Source organism: Vipera berus (genome assembly GCF_964194415.1).
Source record: "Vipera berus genome assembly, chromosome: Z".
NCBI lineage: Eukaryota > Metazoa > Chordata > Lepidosauria > Squamata > Viperidae > Vipera > Vipera berus.
In genome coordinates, this window is record NC_138205.1 from 15,737,166 (window position 1) to 15,751,013 (window position 13,848).

The 13,848-nt window shown below is 43.9% G+C and overlaps 1 protein-coding gene across 2 annotated transcripts; it reads right to left on the bottom strand.

Moving 5' to 3' along the window:
- Positions 1-1,833: 1,833 nt before the first annotated feature.
- LOC308677314 (protein yippee-like 3) lies at positions 1,834-10,408 on the bottom strand. Of its 2 annotated transcripts, XM_081343583.1 has the most exons (5): positions 10,282-10,408; positions 6,194-6,405; positions 4,316-4,359; positions 2,472-2,580; positions 1,834-2,358 (listed from the first exon to the last, which is right to left on the bottom strand). In XM_081343583.1, exons 2-5 carry the CDS (start codon positions 6,308-6,310, stop codon positions 2,269-2,271), a joined length of 360 nt encoding a protein of 119 aa, XP_081199709.1. In that variant the 5' UTR covers positions 6,311-6,405; positions 10,282-10,408; the 3' UTR covers positions 1,834-2,268. The 2 variants fall into 2 exon arrangements, with proteins under 2 accessions (XP_081199709.1, XP_081199710.1); XM_081343584.1 differs by lacking the exon at positions 10,282-10,408 and having other exon boundaries at positions 6,194-6,880.
- Positions 10,409-13,848: the final 3,440 nt, after the last annotated feature.

Below are 13,848 nucleotides of genomic sequence, written 5' to 3' on the forward strand. Positions count from 1 at the left end.
TGCCAAATTAATCCAGTGTTTAAGGTGCTGGCTTAGGAACTAGGAGACCGTAAATTCTAGTCTTTGGGCATGAAAGCTGCCTGGATGACTTTGAACCTATCACCAGGACACTGTGAATTCTAGTGCCACCTTAGGCGTGAAAGTCAAATAGGTGACTTTGGGCCGATCATCAGGAGAATGTGAGTTGTAGTATCATCTTAGGCATGAAAGCTGGCTGGGTGACTTTGAGCCTATCACCAGGACACTGTGAATTCTAGTGCCACCCTAGGTGTGAAAGCCAAATAGGTGACTTTGGGCCAATCATCAGGAGAATGTGAATTCTAGTCCCGCCTTAGGCTGAGTGGGTTTGGGCCAGTCACTCTCTCAGCCCAATCCATCTCACAGGGCTGTTGCGGGGAAAATAGGGGGAGGAAGGAGCATAAGGTATGTCCACTGCTATAATAATAAAGGCAGGGTAAAAATCTAATAAATTAGAAAAACAACATACGGCTAGTGAAACAGCTACAAATCCTGATTTGCTGGTGGTGTTCCACTGCTCACAGAAAGTCTTGAATGTTTCAGAACAACTGGATAAAAATAAAAATACTGCCCAAAATTTAAGAGAGTATTTTTATAAAATGTTTTATAGGTGGCACTTAGATCCTAAAAAATTAGCAAGTATGTATCCGAACTGCCAGCCCAAATGTTGGAGGTGTGGTTGTGAGGATGCAACGTATTTTCATATATGGTGGACTTGTAAAAAGGTTAAAGCCTTTTGGATTAAAATTTGGTGGAATATGCAAAAGATATTTAAGAAAAGGATAAAGTTTTCTCCGCAATTGTTTTTATTGGGTATTATTACAGATACTACTGTTATAGATACTAAGTTGATGTTGCATCTAATTATGGCGGCAAGACTTTTAGTTGCGCAATATTGGAAGAAGGAGGAATTGCCGACTATAGAAGAGTGGACTTTGAAAGTTTCCAATCTGGCGGAAATGGCAAAGATTTCAGCATATTTGAAAGACCAATCGCAACAGAGATATATTGTAGAATGGAGAAGATGGATTGAATATATTCAGAATAAATATGGGACTAAAAAGTTTCATTTAGCATTTGAATAAGTAGTGGATTTTTATTAGTTATTTGTTACTTTATTAATATTATGACTATGGAGAGTTAAAGTCCGATAGAACTTAATGTTTTTTTTGTTGTTAGCATATTTTAGCTTATAAGGGACGCGGTGGCTCAGTGGGTTAGGACGCTGAGCTTGTCGATCAGAAGGTCGGCAGTTTGGCGGGTCAAATCCAGAGTGCCGTGTAACAGAGCGAGCGCCTGTTACTTGTCCCAGCTTCTGCCAACCTAGCAGTTTGAAAGCACGTAAAAATGCAAGTAGAAAAATAGGGACCACTATGGTGGGAAGGTAACAGCGTTCCGTGCGCCTTTGACGTCTAGTCATGCCGGCCACATGACCACGGAGACATCCTCGGACAAGCGCTGGCTCTTCGGCTTTGAAACGGAGATGAGCACCGGCCCCTAGAGTCGGAAACGACTGGCACGCACGTGTGGGGGAACCTTTACCTTTATATTTTAGCTTATGTTTGTATTACTATACCCTGTATTCAGCTCTGGGAAGTCGGGGAGGGGGGAGGGGAGGGGGGGAGGTTTGGGGAGAGGGGAGGGGGAGGAGGGAGTTTATTGTATTTAAAAATGTATTGTAAAACTTTTTAATAAAAAAAAATACCCAAGCCTTAACTTTAATTAGCTAAGCAGGGAGCAGCCCAAGGAATTTATCATGTCTCCCTTGCTCCAATCTACCATACTGCAGAAGGAAGAAGAAGAAAAAAAACTCCATCACTTCCAATACTTTTATTTATATAATACATACACACGCACACTCACACACAAGTACTGTACACGCCTAACGTTTCCCTTCCCCCTCGCACTGTACATTTCCCCTCTGTATTTCTCTTAATACAGTATTTTTCTCTGGACAACAGCCAGCCGTAGTCCTCCCACCCCACCCCACCCCAGTCCCTGCTTGCACACAGTCCCTGGCCTAACGGTGTCCTGGAGCTTCCACCTTGTGCCACAGGAAGTTAACATGACTGAGCTGTGGGTATGTGTCTCTGGCAGGAGCACCGCCTCCTCCTTCACAACTCAGGTGCCCCTGGAGGTGCCTGGGATGGCAATCCAATGGTTGAGAAGGTAGAGGCAGGTTTGGTGGAAATTTGACATTTCTTAGGCACCACCCCCTACATACAGTTGTCCAAAGATGCTGGTTGGCTTTCAATCCCAGCCATTGTCTTTAATCATGTGGTTCAGTTCAATTATAAATTTGCCCTCCTTGTATTTCTGGCTAGTTTCAAAGGCCTGCTCCTGTAGATAGAAGAAGAAGAAGAGAAAGGAACAATACAGGTGGGAGCCAGCTATGGGGGGGGGGTTGCAATTGTTTTAAGGAGGAAGAGGAAGGCACAAAGCAGGAGACTCACATATTTCCATCCAAGGGTAGTCTTGCAGTTTTCACAGTATATATCAGCTACAGCATGCAGGCCCGTCAGCAGAACACGTTCCTCTGCTGGGCCACATCCCACATTCACTCTGTAGGGAGCCAAAAGAAAGCACAATATCATCTGGATTTAAGAGGGCCCCTCCGCCCAATCGTCTTCCTAGTACGACTTCTACTTTGCCTTGAAATCACTGAAAATGGAAACCAATCGAGGGATGAAATGAATGGCATTGTTCTTTGAAGCTGGACCCGTCACTGCCATAATGATTCTATTCCCTTTGTGGGTGCTTGACAAAGCTCAGGCTGGTTTGGTCTTCCAGTGGGAAAAAGGTTGGGATTGGATTGGATTTCCCCCAGTTCTGTTAGGTTAGTTTGGACGCACACCAGGACAAGAACTAGCCCAAAACTTTCTCACAAACTGGAATACGAAGATGGAGATTATTCCAGCATTTGGATTATGTCCAGCTTCAGAGTCACTCAGTGACTTCAGAAACAGCACCCAATGAGGGAGGTCAGCCCACAACCCCCATCTGGAAAGGAGGGTAGGGTTTCTGGTTTTTTTTGGGGGGGTGTCTACCAAGGTCTTTTGAAGTGTAGTGCCACAGAGACAGGCTGGAGCTGGGGAGAAAGGAAAACCCAAATGGTTTATAACCTTATGGTGGAAGTCAAGTGTGCAATGCACAGGGACAAACAACAGCCTGCATATTAGGAGAGGATCTGGTTAGCCTCCGGGCTGTGGCTCTGCTATCAAAATAGCAACAAGGTATGAGTAGCTACTTGCTCCTGTAACTCACTTGCAGTGTTCATTTATTCCTATGGGATCACTGGGAAATAACCCTCTTTGATTAGGTGTGAGTTTCAGTTTGGAATAATGTGCCGATCAATACTAGTCCTGAAGTATTTTAAGTTTGCTTTGAAGGTCTCTTATATGTTTTTGAATTGTATCTGAATAGCCCCCATTCCTGCTGGGTTGACTGTTTTGGAAAAGGGGATTAGCCTATTAGGTTATCTTTTACTGAAATCTATTTCCTTCCTTCTCTCATTTCTACTATCTTAATAGCTTAACTGCTTCTGCTTTCCTTTGTTTCAGCTCCCATCCATGGAAAATGAGAGATTGTCTCTTCTGTTGACCCTTTAATCTACAGATGCCCCATAGGGACAGTGGTAGGGGAAAGACTTCAGTGCAAGATTTTTTCTTTCAGGTAGCTAGATTTTTCTCAACAGAGGACTCTGGCTGGCCAAAGTCCTTGTGGTTAGTGCTAGTGTTAGAGTACTGACTAAATAGAGTTACTACCTCCATCAATCAATCTTTATTACGTTCACAGACCGGCAAATAAAAGCATTAAAACAATAATTAATAGTAAAAAATAAAATTGAAAGACAGGCAGAATAATTTATTGTAATTGGTGGTGGATTAACAGTGGCCTGTTAAAGTTTGCCTACTTTTACATACAGTATAACAGAATTTGGCCACATTCAGGGAAGTTATTTTATACCGATCTGGTAACAGTAGTTGCATGTAAAAATAAGATCAGCATTTCTCGGATATTTTATCAGGTAAGGTGTTATGAATTGAGTCTGGGAGTCCTTATAGAAGATGCAGTATAGTAGGACCTGAGAGTACTAGCTCAATGAGCATTCAGACATAGAATTAGGATACGGCAGAGACTTGCTGCTCTTCTGATGGTAAACTAAAACAACCATCTCATCTGTCCTGGCCCCAGACAATGCCACTTAACATAGCTAGAGGTCCTTTGGGAGAGAAAACCTGAGTGCAGGTTTTATATTTTTTTCTTCCAAAATATGTTCCTCTTTTGTGATACTCACACAGAGTTGAATAGGTATGCCCGTCCTTGGCTTCCTTGAAAAGACTGTAACAAAAAGGGGAAGGGGGCATAGTTAAAAAACAAAATACTTTCCTGTCCCTATTTTAAACAAATGCCTCCCATCAACCCTGAGTACTTTCCGCAGTTATTTCTCATCCTGCCACTCTGTCTCCCTGGTTATCACACACACACACACACACACACACACACACACACACACACACTTTGGGAACCCAAATCCCAGGAGCGGCCTTCAGCCTGTCTCAAGCTGTTTTTATCATCTTCTGTAGACTTTAGTTCCAGATCAGCTGCTTATCTTCCCCTCCCTGGCTTGGCTGATGGCCATCGCTCTCTTCCCCGTTTCCTTGTTGATTCTCTAGTTTGCTTTCAAACCCATGAAACTGAATTTAATGATTAATCAGCCACAGCTGAGACCTGTTGCCCTTGAAAGCTCTTGAGAATTGGGGTGGAGGTGGCTGGCAAGCCTAGGCAGGCATCTCTGAAAGAACCCATTGCCCTCTGTAAACAAACCCCCCCCCACACACCCTTCTCTTCATGCCTTCTTCTAGTCCCAAATAATTTCCCATCTTTTACTGCTCAGAAATTCTGCAGCATCTGGAAGGTGGCTCCGGAAAGAGATGTGATGTTGCAATTGGCGGTGGCTGCTTAGAGGACGGCCCTCCCCTTCTTTGTCTGTTTTTAACTGCTTTATTCCCAGAGGAGAAACTTCTAGATCTAAATGGTGGTTTGCTTGGGAGGTGCTGATTTCTCCAATAAACCATACCGGCCAGAGTTTGGCTTGCTTAATCTATACCAAGGGTGTCAAACTCAATTTCATTGAGGGCCGCATCAGCATTGCAGTTGCAGGGGTGGGGGGGTGTATGACCAGGGTGGGCACGGCCTACTGGGTGGGCGGGGCTAGAGTGGGTATGGCCTACTGGGTGGGCGTGGCCAGCTCTACCTTGTTCACATCAAGGGTGCCTATAGGGGCCTAGGCAGGAATGGGACAGATCTGAGGGTCTCTGGCAGAAGGAGGGTCTCTGGGCCAGGGCCAAGGCAGTGGGGGCCGTTCCCTCACTGTTTCCAGGATGGCTTCGCGGGCCGCATGAAACCACTTTGCGGGCCGGATCTGGCCCCCAGGCCTTGTGTTTGACATGTCTGATCTATACTAATTATAATCTATGTTCCCAAGCCTCTGTATTTAACTTAAAACATTAATATTGCTCCGTTAGGGTAAAAAGTATTTTAAGATATTATTTGACACTGGTCCTGGAATGACTTACAGGTAGTCCTCAGTTTATGCCCACAATTGCAATTACTGTAGGGAATTACTGTGGCTGTTAAGTGAAGCCTGTGATTGTTAAGCAAGTCTGGGTTCCCCCATTGACTTTGCTTGCCAGAAGCTGGCTGGGAAAGTTGCAAATGGTGATCATATGACCTGGGATGCTGCAGACATCGTAAATACATGCTAGTTGTCAAGCATTCAAATTCTGATCACCTGACCGTGGGGATGCTGCAGTAGTTGGTCACCACGCAGTTCAATTGTAAGCCACTTTTTTCAGTGCTGTTGTAACTTCAAATGGTCACTAAACAAATGGTTGTAAACTGAGGACTACCTGTACTTGTTAGAGGATTGAGAAATTTTAAAGGAACACAGAAAATCCACAGTAGTAATTTTTACGTTGGGGTATAAGAAAATATGGCTGTCCTTTCTCTGTCGCCCTTCCGTATTACATTCTCCTCCTTTGGCAATAAACCGCCTTATGTTTTCCTTTTTCTTTTAAAATGAGCTAACCTAGGCGCAGCAACCCCTTTCCCTTGGGTGCTGTGATCTTCTCTAGAGGGGTGTACCAGGGTTATCTCATTCCCTTTTTTGTACCTTGGAGATGAGGTCGTCGTGATTAGCCAGGTGGGCCCGGCAATGCACACAACTGTAGCGACGGTGACAGTTGTCCAGATAGGCCTGAAAAGTTTTGGGTTTGGACAGCCTCACCATTGTGGTGGGAGTCACACCAGGAGAAAAGCTGCAGGAGAGTTGTGGAGAACTAGACAGCTCCTGGAGGAGATGTTGGGGGAGGGCAGATGAAAGCCCTAAAAAAAGAGGAAGAGGCAGATCACCAACCTACAGAGAACCTATCAGAAGTGACAGCTTACAGACCTAGAGTCAGAATGCCAAGATTTTGCTTCTTAGCTCTGGGAACTGGCCAGGTTCTGTGTAACCAGTCTGGTATCTAAACAAAAACAATACCACGTGGTGCTTTCCTTCCCTCCCTCATGCTCTCCCTCCCTCCCTCCCGGCAGCTTCTTGGAGACTCAGCCTGTAATTAACCCCAGGATGTAGGTCACAGCTGATCATCCCGTGATGAAAGAAAACTACCTTAGGAATAAGGCTTTAACTTTCCAAGCCACCCTTCCAATTAATTTCAGGGTAGGTCTTCTTAATACAGGGGTCTTCAGACTTGCCCAATTTAAGACCTGTGGACTTCAACTCCCAAAATTCCTCAGCCAGAACACGCTGGTTGAGGAGTTCTGGGAGTTGAAGTCCACAAGTCTTAAATTGGCCAAGTTTGAAGACCCCCCCTGTCCTAGTACGTCTCCAACCATGAACACCCCTCGCTGTAAACTCTAGACTTTTCTTATAAAAACAGCTTTCCGTTTTCTTTATTCTACCAGATTGTGGACATAACTGTCAAGTATTATAACCAGCCACAGACCCCAAACCTATGAGCAGTTTTCACTTTTGCAGCATGGGCCTTTGTTCCAATATATATATATATCTGTTTATTTATATCCCACCTTTATTGCTATTTGTAGCTATTTGTATATATATATATCTGTTTATTTGTATCCCACCTTTATTGCTATTTGTAATTGTAATCTTCCTCCTATTTTTTTCACAACAGCCCTGTGGGGTGGGCTGGGCTGAGAGAGAGTGACTGGCCCAGAGCCACCCAACTGGTTTACATGCCTAAAGTGGGACTAGAATTCAGACTTCTGGTTTCTAGCTGGGTGCCTTTACCACTAGACCAAACTGGCAACTAACATCCGCTTGGTTGAGAGGGAAGGGAATGTCAAGACAGAAAGTAGCAAAGTCTAGAAAGCATACTTGGTGGTGACAGACATCAACAGCTTGTCACTGAATAGCAGGCAACATTAGGAGTTGTGAAATGGTGAAGGGATCTGCTGCTAAGCCAGGAAGAAGGCAGAAGGAATCTAGAGGAATCATGTTACATGATGGCAAGGGGCAGCTTCAAAGAAACACAACAAAGGGCTTGGAGAATTGTGTGGCCCTTAAGTGCAGCCAAACCAGAGGCATTGGAGACATAGAATAAGGCACCACATGGGACAGCTAGCTGGAGAAGAATGGGGTAGACACAAAGCAGCCTTGAAGATGAGAGAAGAGGAGGGAGGAGCAAAGTGATGGGATTGCTAGGAAATACAGTGGGCTAAACCAATCAGCTGGAGAGGAATTTGAGGGGAGGCGGGCAAGAGGAAAACCTCTGGAAGGAAGGATGGAGGCTTGGTTTTCAAAGCGGGTGGGTGGAGTGGTTGTCTGGAACCTCATGGTGGAGGAGGAGAAAGGTGCTTCCTTCAAAGGGAAGCAAACCAGCCAGTCAAGCAAGCAAGGAAATGCTGAGCCAGGAAAATCTCCCTGGAAGCTGGATTTGTGCTTTGACTTTTTTTTAGACAAGATCTTAGCATTTGGGAGAACTTAAAGATCCAACTTAATCCCCCACCCCCTCCACATTTTCCCCTCTTCCTCCTAAGCAAGCTTTAAACTTAAAGCAAGTTATGAATATCTACCTTACAGGCAAACCTCTGCTTTTCCATGTGTGGCCATGGCGTAGAGGTTTTTTATTCCCCACCTTTTTTAAATTTCCCCATAATTTCTCTTAAGAATCTACACTGAACACAGAAATTACTGGTAGGCCAAGGAAAGAGAGGAATATAACAAGGGATGAATGTGAGGAATAGCTAGACAGGAGTAATAAAGGAAGAAGTGAAAGGAAGGAAACAAAGAAGGAAGTGGTTTTGTTTTAAAAAAAATACAGTTCCTTTATTTTTTTAAAAAAGGATTTGTTTACAATTTTGAAAAAGATTTTTAAAAAATCTTAAATGTCCTCCCATTATATGCCTTATAAAAATGTCATCAAAGTTCCCAAGGAACTGTAACACAAAATATTGTTCTTCTAAATAAATTACATATTTGCCAGTAACAGTTGCAACTGAGATTGTCTTCTAAACAACATCCAAGACAGTCTTAAGAAAGAACAGAAACATACTAGCCATAACTAATGGGGAGGCATCTTGTTTACCAGCAATTTATTAATTGCTTTTCTACCAGATGTGCACAGGAAATACGTATATGTTTTTGTCTGAACACCAAATGAACTGGACCATATAATTCAAATATTATCTTTTGCACATTTATTTCAGAAGATAATAAAGCTTTTTTAAATATGATAAGGAAAATATATACCAGGTATGAGGAGGGATTTTCCTAAGCTAATTTGTTTTATACGTGAGGCCCATAAATAAACATTGAGCTTATCTGACTTTAGTCTCTGTGCTGATAATGGAAAAGATTATTATTGCCATGATATATTGTGCTCTAAGAACAACATACTTGTTTATATATAGCAATTCGACTCTGGTATAGCAAGTAAGAAATAAATGGGCATGATAAGATATTGAAATGATTTGAACCTCAAGAAAATATAGTGGATCTGATATATCAAATACAGTGTGCCTGTAGAAACACACCCAGAAATAGGCTATTTGGGAACCCTTTCATGAGAGAAAAATAGGAATAGAGAAAGACATGAGACAAGCTGAAGTATCTTGGTTTCCTTTTATTGTAACAATCACGTGCACTTTATATTTACTTATTTTTATAACTGTTAAACAGGAAGCTTGAAATATGCATGTAGAAAAAGAGGAGGTTGATACAGGGGGTGGGACAGTTGATGATAGGGCTGGGATGAGAGTCATAAACTGAAAACTGTGTTTGTGTTCTCTGTCAGAGGTAAATGGCAAGATTTTTTACTTCGAGATCAGAAGGAGGCAGTTGTTGAGTAATAGGCCATATTATATTTATATTTATATTTCCGTATAAATTGTAGGACCACTCATCCAAGCATTTATGTTTATTAAAAACTTCCTAAAATATGAACTTTTAGAATAAGGAAAAAAGGGTATGGAAAGAGAAGTTGGAGGTGTAAACCACCAGCACCCCCTCCTTCTACTAAAACTTTTGAAAAATAGCAGCTGGAAAAATGTAAATTCCCTTGACTGATGGACAGAGAAAGGAGAGAAATCTACTTGCTCGGAGAGACTAAGGGAGGGTTAAAACCAGCTTTCATAAACAGTTCAGTCGTTTGGCTACCAATCGATAGTGTGCAGGAAACTATCCTCCAAGGACAAAAACAAAAAACAAAAAAACCGCAGCCCCGACTGCTCAATAGATAAAAGATGCCACCTGATCCCGAATTAGAGACTCTCGAAAACGGATCCCTCTCCCTATAGCATTTCCTGTGGGATTAGAGGGGATGCGGGCCAACCGCGAGGGGAGGAGATAAATCCCCTGCTGAAATAACAAAAGGTACATTTGGTTATCGCAGGAAATAGGCTCTCTTTGCGTGGACGGGATGAGGGCAATAACTGGAAATCCTCTGAAAAGAACCCACCGGAATCCGTTTCCTCCCTCTCCGGCTTATCAGATCCGTTCTGATAGCTTGGAGGATCTCCCTCCTTTTCAGGCGGGGTCAGCGGGTCACTGGAAATCGGTGCCCACAGACACCCAATGCCTCCCCCCTCCCTTCATTCCCGCAAGGGAGGACCCAAGGGACGCCGTGCGTCTTTTGATACATACACCCGGAGAGACCGACCACGCACCGCCAGCCTTTCGCGGGGGAAGACGCGTCCACGGGCGCCGCCGCTTCCCTTGAGCCCTTTTCCCCGTCTCACCTGTCCGAAGAGCAACGGCGAAGCGCCCCCGCCTGGGATGGTGCCTCGATGCGGCTTTTGGGGAGGGGAGTCGCCCCGCCGACAGACCCGCAGCCCCCCGCCAAGAGCTTCAGCTGGGAGTCTAGACTTCCTCTTGTTTACAAACCCAGGCTGTGAAACAAAGGTGTCTCCTCCCCCTTTCCCCCCCTCCCTCCTCCTTTCTGCGGGCTTCCCCCTCCGCTCCTTCCTCTTTCCGCCCAGCCAATCGGGTGCGGCTATGCAAATAAACTGCAGAGCTGATAAAAGGGGAGGGGGACGGACGCACACGCGCACGCACGGAGTCGGGGGGCGGGGCGCGGCGAGGCCAGTCGGCAGAGATGGCGTGGCTGGGCGGCGCGTTAGAGCCGCGCGTGGGCCGGCCCTGAAAGCGACGGGCTTCTGGGCGCGTGCAGAGTGCCTCGCGCCCAGACGATCGGGCGGCCGGAGGGAAGGGTGGAGGCGGGAACTTTTTTTTCTTTGGAAACGACGTCTTAGTCTTAGTCTTTTTTTTTTTACAGCGAAAGTGGCATCTTGCAGATGGGCGCTAATACACTTTAATATGATAGCCTTCCGTGCCTGGCAGATTTTGTACCGAGGAAACAGAGGATCCTGCAAACGTCTCGGTGCTGAAATTGACTTTTCTGCTGGTAATAACGCTTTTTAAATAAATAAATAAATAAATAAAATAAAAATCCGGATATTAAAATGTAAACAAATATAAACACCATCATCGCTGTAGTAGAAGCTCTTCCCCCAAGGCAGACCACATCGTGATGATTTATTTATTTATTTATTTATTTTATTTTTATTTTAATTCCATTTATATCCCGCCCTTCTCTGAAGACTCAGGGCGGCTTACAAGCTTAGCAGTAGCCTTCATTCTATGTATATGCCTGCTTATTAGGGCTTTCACACACATCCCAAGTGGCATTATTACAAAGTCAGCTTAATTGCCCCCAACAATCTGGGTCCTCATTTTACCTACCTGGGAAGGGTGGAAGGCTGAGTCAACCTTGAGCATGATAACTTTATTGTCACTTTGAATGTACACCAGTCGGCATACATCAAAATGAAATTTCGTTGCATACAGCTCTCAAAGGGTCACCATCTCCGATATATACTCCTTGTTTGTGTCCCGCTCAAATTTCACATTGTCCATTTTAGTCTAGGGAGTGAACGATGGCACACAGGACAGATGGAAATGGGGCTCCATGTGGACTAGCCCTCAAATTCGCTTGTATTCTGACAACCTCGCCTTCTTTCCTTTTTCTGATCCTGACTCTTCCACCTTTTCCTCAAAGAGGCCCTGCTTCTTTTCACCCCTGGAGCATGCCGCAGCCACCAACTCCTCCAAAAGCCCCACTCCCTTCCTCTGGGCCTGCTGACAGCCTCATCCAGCTCCTTCACTCCATAAGCTCCAGGTCCTCTCCTCCTCTGCCTCCTCTGGAAACAGCCCTGATTTGCAATACAATCCATCACTGGCCCAGCAGTCAGATCTTGCTGCTGGTAGAACAAATTCAAACAGTGCCAACGACTTTTATCTTATGGGGGCATCTTATTAAATTCAGAAGTTGCAGACTCTACATTCCAGTAAAAAGGAGGTGTGTGTGTGGGGGGGGGGAATTGTATATGGTGGGATCTGAACAATTATTTTGTGCTTGGGTATTTTGGAAAACCACTGCAAGCCAAAGGAGACAACATTGGTCTGGGAGGGGAAGGTGGTCATTGTTTACTTCCTCATTGTGAGTCAGGGTTAGATGTCAGGAGGAAGGAAATTGTCTGGCATGCCTGCAACAAAGTAGACTAGATTAAAGTTTTATGGTTATGCAGGATCTGAATCTGCATATAATGACTTCAGTTCCACAAGTTGGCTAATGCCAGAAAAATAACCATGCTGCTGCACTGAAACCAAGTCCAATGTTGCTGATTAGATTAATATATGCATTTGGGGCATCAGTTGTGATGGCCGCAGCCTGTTTTATCAGCTGCATAAAATGACTTTTTAAAAAAGTGAATAGGCAGCTTATGACCAGGGCTAGTGGTTAAGACACAAGGCTAGAAACCAACGGACCATGAGGTCTAGTCCCTCCTTAGACACAAAAGCCAGTTGGATGATCCTGGGCCAATCACTTTCTCTTAGCCCAGCCCACCTCACAGGGTTGTTGTGGTGAAAATAGGAGGAAAGTGTGTTCGATATGTTTGCTGTCTTGAGTTATTTGTAAAAGTAATAAAGGTGGGATGCAAATAAACAAAAATGATCTGAGTCCAGATAGAGAAACGTGCTTTTTACCTACCTCCAGCCTGTATGAGGTAGAACACAGCACATTGTAATATTATGCAAAACATGAATGAGTGCCCACTTATCAAGAGGCAACATGATCTAATCAGCATGGCAGTAACCTTTTTCTAACCAGCAACTGCTGATTCTGCACAGAGGAAGATAGATATTCTACATTCTGCAATTATCTTGTCCTTGGATTTGAGAAGATTGACTTTGGTTAAGGAAATCCAGTGGTTCTAATAAAAGTCTTCGTCAATGTGGTTCTTTTTAATTGGATTCCACAGGAGTCTAAAAACCTTGCAGTTTTTTTGCTAGAGATTTTATACATGACCCCCCACCTTGTCAGCTGGATTCTATGAGCTACGTTGATATGCTTGAAATGAAGTAGAATGGGAGATAGAAATGAATTTACTTGCTAAGTTAGCTGCAGAACTGCACGTATACAGCTTGTGTGATTGTGGGTGTTTTCCAAGTTGTTGCCTTTGGCTTTCTTTATACTGTTTACTTGGCTTAACTGCAGCCAGCTCTAGCAAATATTTATTTGAAAGAGAGTGTCCCCTAGCGGTTAGGAGTGGGAAGACCTGGGTACCAATTCCCACTCAGCTATGCAGCTTCTTCAGAAAACTTTTATTTTTACTTCTCATTCTAAAACACACCCAGAGTGGGTTTGGACAGAAGAGTCTGAAGAGCAATCTGTCTGTAATAGGGTTGCAGGGGGTTAGACTAGAAGATGTCCAAAGTTCCTTCCAATTTTGTTATTCTGTATTCTGCTTGTGAGAATAGCCCTGGACATATGACCAAGAGACCCAAGTCTTCAAACCAAGAGAAAAAGGATAAAACTTATGTATTTAAGATTGATTCTATTTATTGTCCAAATAGTACAATGTGATCTATTATTCATATCTATGTGATTTCTAAGAGTCAATGCCAACTTGATAACACATGAGTAAATCATAATCAGATTGGAAGGGATGATGTACAGTAGAGGTTCCCAATCTTGGCAATTTTAAGTCTTATGGACTTCAACTCCCAGAATTCCGCAGCCAGCCATGCCAGCTGGCAAATTCTGGGAGTTGAAGTCCGTAAGTTTTAAAGTTGCCAAGGTTGGATATCCCTGATGTACAGTATTGACTAAACCGAATTGGAGACCAGAATTTTCAACGATATCCCCATGATTCATCCTGGTCCATGAACCAACCTCCCTTCTGCTAGGCAACAATTCTAGGAATAAGAAGTTTAATTGTGGTGTCCTTCTGCCACTATTATAT

Bases quoted from the DNA above. Each gene is read 5' to 3' on its own strand.
- LOC308677314 (XM_081343583.1), bottom strand. From the start codon at position 6,310: ATGGTGAGGCTGTCCAAACCCAAAACTTTTCAGGCCTATCTGGACAAC. The intron at 4,360-6,193 runs GTACAAAAAAGG...TTTTTGTTACAG, and splicing joins ACGACGACCTCATCTCCAAG to TCTTTTCAAGGAAGCCAAGG. The intron at 2,581-4,315 runs GTGAGTATCACA...GGCTCCCTACAG, and splicing joins GCATACCTATTCAACTCTGT to AGTGAATGTGGGATGTGGCC.